The sequence below is a fragment of the Oncorhynchus nerka genome, linkage group LG28, assembly GCF_034236695.1.
Source record: "Oncorhynchus nerka isolate Pitt River linkage group LG28, Oner_Uvic_2.0, whole genome shotgun sequence".
NCBI lineage: Eukaryota > Metazoa > Chordata > Actinopteri > Salmoniformes > Salmonidae > Oncorhynchus > Oncorhynchus nerka.
In genome coordinates this window covers 54808130-54820672 of record NC_088423.1, presented here as the reverse complement: position 1 = coordinate 54820672, position 12543 = coordinate 54808130, and the positions used below count along the sequence as shown (strand labels likewise).

General features: G+C 41.6%; 1 protein-coding gene across 1 annotated transcript in view; it reads left to right on the top strand.

Moving 5' to 3' along the window:
• The window catches only part of wdr43 (WD repeat domain 43), a 39096-nt gene extending 32187 nt beyond the window's left edge, over window positions 1-6909 (top strand). The window contains exons 16-17 of the mRNA XM_029623114.2: window positions 5219-5274; window positions 6181-6909. Coding sequence (XP_029478974.1) covers window positions 5219-5274; window positions 6181-6291 — 167 coding nt within the window. The 3' untranslated portion in view covers window positions 6292-6909. The remainder of the gene's footprint in view (window positions 1-5218; window positions 5275-6180) is intronic.
• The last annotated feature ends 5634 nt before the right edge of the window (window positions 6910-12543 follow it).

Genomic DNA, 12543 nt, shown 5'->3' with positions numbered 1-12543 from the left:
TCCGATGGATGTGGATACTGCTTTCCAGAACATTTCTGCAGCATTAGTAAAGATGTGATTTAACACATGTTTTCATTCCTGTGCTGTTTGTAACAACCCTAGTAGGTTGCAGCCACTAGTTAGTTTGAAGCTTTATGAGTGGGAAGCTTGATGAAAGCCCATCAGACATTTTCTGGGTGACTTAAATACTATCACATTCATTTATCAAGAATTTCACGTTATTCGGATACTGACTGTTGGCACTTGGTGGTCTATAGTAGCGTCTCACAAGAAGGGGCTTTATGTGCGGCAGATTAACCTGTAGCTGTGTTACTTCAACAGTACTTAAAATGAAATCCTCTCTAAGCCTTCTAGGAATGTGGTTCTGAATATTAACCGCAACACCCCCACTTGTGTTTCTGTCTTCTGTAAATGTTATAACCTTGTATTGCTACCGCTATCATCAAAGGTTTTGTCTAATTGAGTTTCGGGGGTAGTCAGAAAATGAATGATCTGCTACTAGCACATTAATCATTTCATGAACCTTGTGTTAACGTGGGCTATTTTTGAGCATTTCTGGGATGCTTGCTTGTGTTCATTGCTTTACTGGGAAGCTTAGCAGAAGTAGATATTCTCATGTTATTTATGTTAGTGTTGGGTGAGCAGCACAGTGAACTTCCTCCTAAGGCACACCGCCTCAGTGCAAACAGCATAAATATGGTTCATAGGAGTGTGATTGATGCGTGCAATAGCTGTAGGCTCAGCAGAGGCATTCAGGGGGTTGTTAGAGGGGCATAAATTTGGTAACTTTGTCTTATGTACATGTGCTAAAGCGTTATGGCGTCGCAATGGTAGTGATTAGCTGAGCTGGACTTGGGTCATTGACAAAGTCATTGTCTCAAACACAGCCTTATAATGCACGGACGCCGTCCAGCCACCAGCGTAGAAAAGCAACTGTTCCACTCTGCGTTTTCCAACTTTCTTACATAGGCTGGCAACCTGCGTGATCAAGGAAGCCACAAGCTTATAATCATTGACAGGCAAACAATTGCTGCATTGGGGCTTTTAAGTCCCAAAATAAAGTGTAGTAGTTACAGCGGTGGAACTGTTCAGTTACTTCTCCAGACGGAGTGCTCTGTTGTAAAACATCTGGCTAACTTAAATAACTTGATGGCTAGCAGTTCAGCTAGGTTAGCGGCTCTGTCAACCTGTCAGTTAAGCGGGATTCTGGGACGAGAAATGGAGGTCCTAGTTTTTAACAGCTAATCACGTCACGGAATCCATACAAAAACAAGTTTGGTGTTTTGGTTATGTTTAAGTCAAAAATAAGTGTTTCCAGCATAGTGTTCAGCTGCACACTCAACGAAGGTCCCCAATGAGTGTACTCCATCATTCTTAAGTGATGCCCGGCCAAACTGATCAATCTGGGTAGAAAGGTCAGGGGAGGTGACCAAGAACCCAATGGTCACTGACAGCTCCAGACTTCTTTGGTGGAGTGCTACCCAGCGGCAGGGACTGGGAGACTAGTCAGGATCGAGGGAAATTATGAACGGAGCAAAGTACAGAGATTCTTAATGAAAACCTGCTCCAGAGCGCTCAGGACCTCCGATTGGGGCGAAGGTTTACCTTCCAACAGGACCATGACCCTAAGCACACAGCCAAGACGACGCAGAAGTGGCTTTGGGACAAGCCCCTGAATGTCCTTCAATGGCCCAGCCAGAGCCAGGACTTGATTGAACCCGATCGAACATCTCTGGAGAGACCTGAAAATAGCTGCGCAGCAACACTCCCCATCCAACCTGACAGAGCTTGAGAGGATCTGCAGAGAATGGGAGAAATCTCCAAATACAGGTGTGCCAAGCTTGTCATACTCGAGATGACGCAAGGCTGTAATCGCTGCCAAAGGTGCTTTAACCTCTAGTGACACCCCATCCCGTGAACGGGACCGTTGTCATCTGACACTAATTAGCATAACGCAACAGACATAAATATTACTAGAAAATATTCCTATTCATGAAAATCACAAGTGAAATATATTGAGACTCAGCTTAGCCTTTTGTTAATCACCCTGTCATCTCAGATTTTCAAAATGTGCTTTACAGCCAAAGCTAGACAAGCATTTGTAAGTTTATCGATAACCTAGCATAGCATTTTGTCCAGCTAGCAGCAGGTAACTTGGTCACGGAAATCAGAAAAGCAATCAAATTAAATAGTTTACCTTTGAGCTTCAGATGGTTTCACTCACGAGACTCCCAGTTAGATAGCCAATGTTCCTTTTTTCCAAAAATATTATTTTTGTAGGTGGAATAGCTCCGTTTGTTCTTCACGTTTGGCTGAGAAATCGCCCGGAAATTGCAGTCACGAAAACGGCTAAAAATATTCAAAATTAGCTCCATAATTTCGACAAACATGGCAAAAGTTGTTTATAATCAATCCTCAAGATGTTTTTCAAATATCTATTTGATAATATATCCATCGGGACAATTTGTTTTTCAGTAAGACCGATTGGAGTAATGGCCACGTCTGTATTTTACGCGAGAATTTCTCGGAGCATCAGCCGCCTACGGGTATTCTTCAACATAAATGTGTAAAACTACGTCACAATGCTGTAGGCACCTTCGGGAATATGGAGAAAGAGCAGTGAATGATAGCCCATTCACTGCTCAATAGGGACACATTGGAACGCAGCGCTTTCAAAACATGAGGCACTTCCGGATTGGATTTTTCTCAGGCTTTTGCCTGCAACATCAGTTCTGTTATACTCACAGACAATATTTTTACATTTTTGGAAACTTTAGTGTTTTCTATCCTAAGCTGTCAATTATATGCATATTCTAGCATCTTGTTCTGACAAAACATCCCATTTTACTATGGGAACTTTTTTTTCTCCAAAAATGAAAATACTGCCCCCTAGTAACAAGGTTAACAAAGTACTGAGTGAAGGGTCTCTATACTTATTTAAATGTCAGTTTTATAAATTATACATTTGAAGAAATGTCTAAATCTGTTTTTGCTTTGTCATTGTGGTATTGTATGTAGATTAAATAGTTTGTCTATCTTAGAATAAGGCTGTAACGTAACTGCAAAGAGTGAAGTGGTCTGAATACTTTCAGAATGCACTGTAGTTGCAAGCGCTCCACAATACTTTTGAGGTAACATTCTACAAGAGGAACAGGAGCTCAAGTAGTAGAACATTTGAGGTGCTGGTACTCTGCGCGCCGGTAAGCTCCTGCCCATGTCAAGCGTTGCTGCTTATCCCTAAGCAAATATCCTACAGCTGTTTGTCCCAAGCTCACTGGCTCGGAAAACTCCTGAGATCCCTGACTATTTTTATACAATGTTGCATGTCATGTTTAGCAAATGTGTTTTTATCAGGATATTTTCTACCGGCCCGCTGTGATGTTTTTATTTGTTGGCTTTATGTAGGCTATTTTTTACATGGCTGGCCGTGTCAATAGAATTAACTTTATTTATTTTCTTTTGGATAGAGTTGTGATATAACCACATGACAATGATTTTGAGAATAGGTTACTATAAATTAAATATAACTTTCACAAATGTGCATATGAGAACCATAACTGCCATGCAGATTGGTAAAAATTGTAAGGTAAATTGACATTCCACATGAAAGGTAGCAGACTCTTCGTGTAGCTGCATCTTCAGGAGAGGCATGGTAGAATCTGCTAAAACCAGCAGGACCAGGAGGTGATTTACTCGGGTCAAGTTTACTTTATATGTATTTATTTTTGTACATTTTCTGTTCTTCTAGACCTCTGGTGCCCTCTTGAGGCATTTTATTCACCAAAGCATCAGACAAGCTCGACGCATGTAGTTGATTTTATTAAAATACATAGGTGTGTGTATATATGGAAAAATATACCATTTCAAAAATGTATTGGTCAAAAGGACAGACTACGTTCGATCGACCAAGATTTTTAGTCGTGACAGCCCTAACGCAGATGCTGTTTGGACGTTCCTGTCCTTAACTTGTCACTTTATTTCTTTGAGGTCACGTGTACCTCCAATTGATCAAATTCTAAATCTGATCATGCAGAATTACTTTGAAGACGCCCTAAAGGATTACACCCTCACGGTGGCCCTTCTGTTTAAGTCTCCAGAGGGTTCGGTGTTTGTAGCTGCACCTCTCCATTTGTGGTTATGTAGGAGTCAAAATAATAAATCCGTTCTGTATTCAAACACAATGCTCTGCTTAGCTGTCAAACAAACCCTGAACTTCGCCGCCACACACACCGTCCTCCCTCTGTATTTCTCTTTACCATGAACAGTGATAACTGTGTAAATACTGCTACTCTACACAATATAGCTGACTTACTGTATGCATTTGCTTTCGCTACGAATTACATCAAGCAATCAGTCAAGACCCCCGTGTGTCATAGTTGCGTTTTCTTTTTTTAAGAATTCAAATGCAAATAAGGATGTTTCCCCAACAGCATTCGAGAAGGGATGTGTGCACTTCAACACAGGGCTTTGTTCAACAGTTTATTCTCCTCGCGTAACTCTATTTTCCCTCTTTCAGTATGTGTTCTCGGTCTCTGGCGGTCTTTCTCTGTTCTGACTAATCAATATACACAAATTGAAATGCAACATGTAAAGTGTTGGTCCCATGTTTTATGAGCAAAAAAAAATCCCAGCAGTTTTCCATAGTTTATTTCATTTTGTGCACAAATTTGTTTACATCCTGTTAGTGAGCATTTCTCCTTTGCCAAGATAATCGTTCCACCTGACAGGTGTTACAAATCAAGAAGCTGATTAAACAGCATGAACATTACACAGGTGCACCTTGTGTTGTATTTGTCACCACACAATTTCACAGATGTCTCAAGTTGAGGGCATGTGCAATTGTCATGCTGACTGCAAGAATGTCCAAAAGAGCTGTTGCCAGAATTGATTGTTCATTTCGCTACCAACATTTTAGATTTGTCAGTACCTCCAACTGGACTCACCACAGCTTCTTTACCTGCATGATCATGAGATTGGGGGGGTATTTCTGTCTGTAATAAAGCCATTTTTGTTGGGGATAATCTCATTCTGATTGGTTAGGCCTGGCTGTCAAGTGGGTGGGCTTATTTATTTTTATGACTGCTTTTCTTTTGAAGTTACAGAACTCTGTAATGTCTTTGAAATTGATATTTTTGTTCAATATAAAAATCTGTGTAGTGGTTCTGTAAAGTGTCTGGACTTTGGCTTTGACTGACCAGTTTTGTCTTCTCCACTTTAGAGTCTGATGAAGACAATGCTTCAGGTGACGAAGGTCTTCCAGATGAGGATTCTGATGTAGGTGGTTAAAATGACACAAAGGGGCTGTGGGTGGGATGGAATACAGATGGATTGTTAAATGCTTTATCAAGTAAATAGGAAGGTGTTTCCCAATCCCAAATGGGTGCATGTTTTTTTTACCCTAGCACTAATGTAACGGTACTCTTGAATACAATCAATCATAGACACCAACTCCACCTTGTGGCACCAGTCATGGAGATTTATTCTGATAGGTACAGCACAAAATTGCACGTCCAACTCTGCACTCACGCACTGTACAAAATATACGAAGCCCCCCAGACACAGTAAGTTGCTAGCTAGTATTAGTGGGACTTCTCTACAACAAAATGCACAACAAATATTCACAAACGCTGCATCTTGTGTGATGTTCAAAGAACATTTACAAACAAATTTATATAAATTGTATATTTAAATCACTTGGGTATAAAAATCCTTTTTGACGTGCTCTGCAACCAACAAATTACGGCTGGTTTTGTGCTTGTTCACTGGGATGATTCTAACTGAAACATCCTCCCTCGTAAGCAAGCTACGCAAACCAGCCAACAAGATGCCATGTTGAGTAGGTGAAGGCAAGACTAAACTAAAACCAAAAACCCATTGGCTCAATAAAGTGGCAAGGGGAATCATCAATATAACCCTTACACTAACACTCGATTCAACTCTTCACCAAGCCTTTGATTAAGTTGGAAACCGTTGGTAAAAAACAATATAACGTGCACCCCTATGGGTCTATAGGACTAGTGCTGTGTTTGGGTGGAAAGGAATACAATACAGATTATACAATGTGTCGTAAAGTGCACTTTTGCTCTTGAACTAACACATTCTCACTGACATTGCATTTATTGGAATGTTGATGTGAAGAGTGAAGTGTCTCACTGTATTGTGCGTTTCTGTTCTGTGCAGAACTGGGAGGATGAGACCATGGAAGACGAGGCGGAGGAAGGCATGAGGATGGAATCAAAAGTGACTGGTGATTCCGACATAGAACCGGGGAACGAGAGCGAGGAGGAGTGACAAGCGAAGGAAACCAATTTAACAAAATAAACTACAAATGGACCTGAAAGATTTATATGTACTTTCATTTATTTTTATCCTTTTGATTTTCTTATCAGAACAAAATGGTTTTATAGACAAAAATGGGCAGGCAGTGGTTGGTATATGGCGGTGAGTGAGGCCACCATCGTGCCACAACCAGGGACCTCCACTATGGAGGTGGTGTTAAATACCCACCCCACTACCAACCTGAAAGCCCCATATTTTGAAGCTGGACGAGGCTCAAGCGCCATGCTTCTCCCCCAATCGCCGCCTTTTTTCCACTTGATCTGTGGTTCTGGGTGTAAACCATGTGTATGTGACCATCGTCCGCACTGCTTGTTCCAGAGAAAAGGTGGGCTTGTTGCCAGACATGGGCTGCATATTTCCTGCATAGGACTGGTCAAAAGTAGCTAGCTATGTGCCCTTGTTCTAAGTATTTAACTATATAGGGTGCCATTTGGGATTTAACCTTGACTAATGGGTCATGCCCCCACTCAATGTAAATCAGTATGAACAGTAGTGTTTGAGTCCCCCTCTTTCCTGAGCTACCCACCCCTCCCCCAGGTTTCTTGGTATTAAATATTCTTCTGTAAAGTCTCCAACTGAACCTTTGTTTTATTTTCTGAATCTGTTTTTGGTGTCCTTAATTCCTTTTGTGCAATGCTTTTTTTTTGGGGGGGTGGGGCTTGGCAGTCAGTGTCCACTGCCTTTTAATCATAGCTGGATTGGGGACTGGAGAAAAGAGGTGAACTTGGCTCGATTTAGGTGTATAAATGGCTGGTTAAATTGTGGCTGTCTAAATGCAGGGAACGTGATCAAAGGGCACTTTTTTGTATTTTTTTTTAACAATGCTGTTTTGGATGCTAGTTTACTTGAATAAACTGACTGACTGTTGATTTAGTTTAACATTCACACTGTCTGATTTCCCTCAAGTAAACTAGTATCCAAATCAAGAGCAGGTCGAAAACGGGATGGGGACTCTGGCCCCTTTCGAAAATACCTTCGGACAGAGCCAACCAGGCAGGATATTGTTCCTTGTTCCTGGTCAATCATTGGCTCACTGGTGGAATTGCCATTCAGACTATCTTTTAATTAAGTTATTCAACCTTTAATGCAATTGCAGACAAGTTGACAACAAGAACTAGAAAAGGGTCCGAGTTTTATTATTCCTACAGTCATATCTTAGTGATGTCACTGCCTACATCATTACCTTCTACTCATGAGACCAAAACCATGCCAACACAGCTATATAAACAAGAGTTTGTGTTATCTAAAAGCTCAGCAGTAAATGTCCACTCAAGTTGAATTATAGTGGAATGTCTGACTCTTCTCTTACACTCCCCTGCAGAGTTCTGTCTCAGTCACACATTTCTCACATTGTCTTTATAAGAGGCAGAGATTAGAAAATACTGGAACAATATTAAACCTTTAATGAGTATATACACTGCTCAAAGAAATAAAGGGAACACTTAAACACAATGTAACTCCAAGTCAATCACGCTTCTGTGAAATCAAACTGTCCACTTAGGAAGCAACACTGATTGACAATACATTTCACGTGCTGTTGTGCAAATGGAATAGACAACAGTTGGAAATTATAGGCAATTAGCAAGACACCCCCAATAAAGGAGTGGTTCTAAAGGTGGTGACCACAGACCACTTCTCAGTTCCAATGCTACCTGGCTGATGTTTTGGTCACTTTTGACTCCTGGTGGTGCTTTCACTCTAGTGGTAGCATGAGACGGAGTCTACAACCCACACAAGTTGCTCAGGTAGTGCAGCTCATCCAGGATGGTACATCATTGCGAGCTGTGGCAAGAAGGTTTGCTGTGTCTGTCAGCGTAGTGTCCAGATCATGGAGGCGCTACCAGGAGACAGGCCAGTACATCAGGAGATGTGGAGGAGGGCAACCACCCAGCAGCAGGACCGCTACCTCCGCCTTTGTGCAAGGAGGAGCACTGCCAGAGCCCTGCAAAATGACCTCCAGCAGGCCACAAATGTGCATGTGTCTGCTCAAACGGTCAGAAACAAACTCAATGAGGGTGGTAGGTATGAGGGCCCGACGTCCACAGGTGGGGGTTGTGCTTACAGCACGTTTGGCATTTGCCAGAGAACACCAAGATTGGCAAATTCGCCACTGGCGCCCTGTGCTCTTCACAGATGAAAGCAGGTTCACACTGAGCACGTGACAGAGTCTGGAGACGCCGTGGAGAAGGTTCTGCTGCCTGCAACATCCTCCAGCTTAACCGGTTTGGTGGTGGGTCAGTCATGGTGTGGGGTGGCATTTCTTTGGGGGGCCGCATAGCCCTCCATGTGCTCGCCAGAGGTAGCCTGACTGCCATTAGGTACCGAGATGTGATCCTCAGACCCCTTGTGAGACCAAATGCTGGTGCGGTTGGCCCTGGGTTCCTCCTAATGCAAGACAATGCTAGACCTCATGTACTGGAGTGTTGTCGGCAGTTCCTGCAAGAGGAAGGCATTGATGCTATGGACTGTTCCCCAGACCTGAATCCAATTGAGCACATCTGGGACATCATGTCTCGCTCCATCCACCAACAGACTGTCCAGGAGTTGGTGGATGCTTTAGTCCAGGTCTGGGAGTAGATCCCTCAGGAGACCATCCGCCACCTCATCAGGAGCATGCCAGGCGTTGTAGGGAGGTCATACAGGCACGTGGAGGCCACACACACTACTGAGCCTCATTTTGACTTGTTTTAAGGACATTACATCAAAGTTGGATCAGCCTGTAGTGTGGTTTTCCACTTTAATTTTGAGTGTGACTCCAAATCCAGACCTCCGTGGGTTGATACATTTGATTTCCATTGATAATTTTTGTGTGATTTTGTTGTTAGCACATTCAACTATGTAAAGAAAAAAGTATTTAATAAGAATATTTCATTCATTCAGATTTTGGATGTGTTATTTTAGTGTTCCCTTTATTTTTTTGAGCAGTGTTTATTGGGGGTGTTGACCATTGATATAGGCCTACTGTTTTAATATATTGGGGGTGTTGACCATTGATATAGGCCTACTGTCTTAATATCTTGGGGATTTTGACCATTGATATAGGCCTACTTTCGTAATATCTTGGGGTGTTGACCATTAATATAGGACTACTGTCTTAATTACTGGGGGTGTTGACCATTGATATAGGCCTGCTATCTTAATATCTTGGAGATGTTGACCATTAATATAGGCCTGTTATCTTAATATCTTGGGGGTGTTGACCATTAATATAGGCCTGTTATCTTAATATCTTGGTGGTGTTGACCATTGATATAGGCCTGTTATCTTAATATCTTGGGGGTGTTGACCATTGATATAGGCCTGTTATCTTAATATCTTGGGGGTGTTTACCATTGATATAGGCCTGTTATCTTAAGATATTGGGAGTGTTGACCATTGATATAGGCCTGTTATCTTAATATCTTGGCGGTGTTGACCATTGATATTGGCCTACTGTGTTACTATCTTGGGGGTGTTTTACAATGTTGTGGGTGTTTACCTATTGTCTTAATATCCTGTGGATGCTGTTCACCATTTATATTTCTACTGTATGGACTGAGTGTGCTAAATGTAATCTTTGTACAGTGTCTTGACTTTGGGTAAACAGAACACAATTGGCATTCTACCTACACCCCATTACATGCTCAGATTGTTGTGAAACCGCTTTCCAGGTAAAGTTATTAGTGTAACAGAGGTTGGTCACATTGGTGCCTTGACCTTAATGGGTTTCTGCGAGGATGAGTGTGAAGAGGTCAAAGGGGAATGAAGTGTAACAAGGTGGTAATCAGTTACCATGCTTGTGTGATGAGTAACTTTGTATGCCTAAGAGCTGAACAATTACATTGAATCAGAAAGGTAATGCTTAGTTGGCATAGCGGGCTAATGCACTCTTAGTGCGCACAGGAAACCTATATTGGGAACTCATTAGCAAACTTCCACAAAAAAAATGTCTCCATATGCGATGGTGGGACTTTTTAAAATATGCTTTAAAAAATAAATAAACCCAAAATGTCCATGTAGTTCTTGTTTTCCACGAATTTCTGGATTTTATTGTTTGGATGCACAGTACAGTCTTTCCCAGCATGGGTGTGTTGCCCATGTGTCACGACCGTCGTATGAATGATTAGACCAAGGCGCAGCGTGAGTAGAGTTCCACATTTTAATGATTGTGAAAATTCCAAAACAACAGCGACATAACGATCGTGAAATACGTAGCGCACATCGCAGGTGGGAAAAGGGACACATTAGGAATGATCCCCAATTAGAGGTAACGATCATCAGCTGCCTCCAATTGGGAACCATACACACACACACCAACATAGAAATATAATACCTAGAAACCCCCTAGTCATGCCCTAGTCAACCCCCTAGAACCCCGAGGGCCCTCTATGGTCAGGGCGTGACACCATGACGTCGCATTGCTCAGGCATTAAATTCCCCACTTGCTCAGCTGGTGGACTTGCTTTTTATGATGTGTACTTACATTGTATATTTTGCCGAGGGTGGCGACCTTACATGCAAGGCAACCCTCAGGCCCATATAGCAATGTATTTAATAATTGTGTGTTTTCACTTTATTGACTTACAGTGCCTTCAAAAAGCATTCACACACTTGGACTTTTTTCAAATTTTCTTGTGTTACAGCCTGAATTTAAAATGGATAATGGCAATGTGGAATTGTTTTTCGAAATGTTTACAAATTAATAAATATGAAAAGCTTAAATGTTTTGAGTCAATAAGTATCCAACACCTTTGTTCTGGCAAGCCTAAATAAACTCAGGAGCAAAAATGTTCTTAAGTCACGTAATAAAGTGAATGGATCCACTGTGTGCAATAATAGTGTTTAACATGATTTTTGAATGACTACTTCATATCTGTACCCCACACATATTATTTTCTATAAGGTCCCTCAGTCAACCAGTGAATTTTAAACACAGATTCAACCACAAAGACCATGGAGGTTTTCAAATGCCTCGCAAAGAAGGGCCCCTATTGGTAAAGAAAAGAAAAGCAGACATTGATTATCCCTTTGAGCATGGTGAAGTTATTAATTACACTTTGGATGGTGTATCAATACACCCAGTCACTACAAAGATACAGCCGTCCTTCCTAACTCAGTTGTCAGAGAGGAAGGAAACCACTAAGGGATTTTACCATGAGGACAAATGTGACTTTAAAACAGTTAGAGTTTAATGGCTGTGATAGGAGAACTGAGGATGGATCAACAACATTGTAGTTACTCCACAATACTAACCTAATTGACAGAGTGAGAAGGAAACCTGTACATAATATAAGTATTACAAAACATGCATCCTGTTTGCAACAAGGTACTAAAGTAATACTGCAGAAAATTGGGCAAAGCATTACATGTTTTTTCCTGAATACAAAGTGTTATGTTTGGGGCAAATCCAATACAACACATTACTGAGTACCACTCTCCATATTTTCAAACATAATGGTGGCTGCATCATGTTATGTGTATGCTTATAATCGTTAAGGACTTGGGAGTTTTTCAGGATAAAAAATAAATGGAATGGAGCTCCGCACAGGCAAAATCCGAGAAGCACAGGTTGTCTGCTTTCCACCAGACACTGCGAGATGAATTCACCTTTCAGTGGGACAATAACCTAAAATACAAACGTAGGAACTGGTTCCTCGAGTCTGACCCCTGCTGCCTTCTCTGGCTCCACACCCACCCCATTCCGACTAAAATGCTTAATTGGCCAAAAGAGCACAGCAGGGAGGTGTTGATGTAATCTGTGCCACAAGAAATCTCCCATCACCTGCACTACTTGTGCTGTTACCCTCTGCTTCACAGCAGAAAGTGTATTCTATGGGACTTGGCATCAACTCGAATTGTAAATAGTGTCTAAATAGTTTTTTTTTTTCCATTTTGTGTGTGGTGTGTGTACTTATGAAATTTGATAAATGTTGGCTGCTAACTTGGCCCTTATCTTAAATAGTTCACTTCTGTGTTGGGAAGTATTGGATCGGGTCTCCTATTAGTACCATTTATGAAGGGAAGCTAATGATCCATCATGTATGACATTCCTGGGAGTGTGTAAACATTTTTATGTTCTCTATAGTTATGTACTTGAAAATGTATCAATTGACCAATTCGGCCACTCGGAGGCCCCTTGGGTACATTTGGGCAAATCGTGAAGGACACCTGGGAGACTTCATACTAAATATTATGTAGCTCTCTCATTCTGCCCTGTTGTGGACA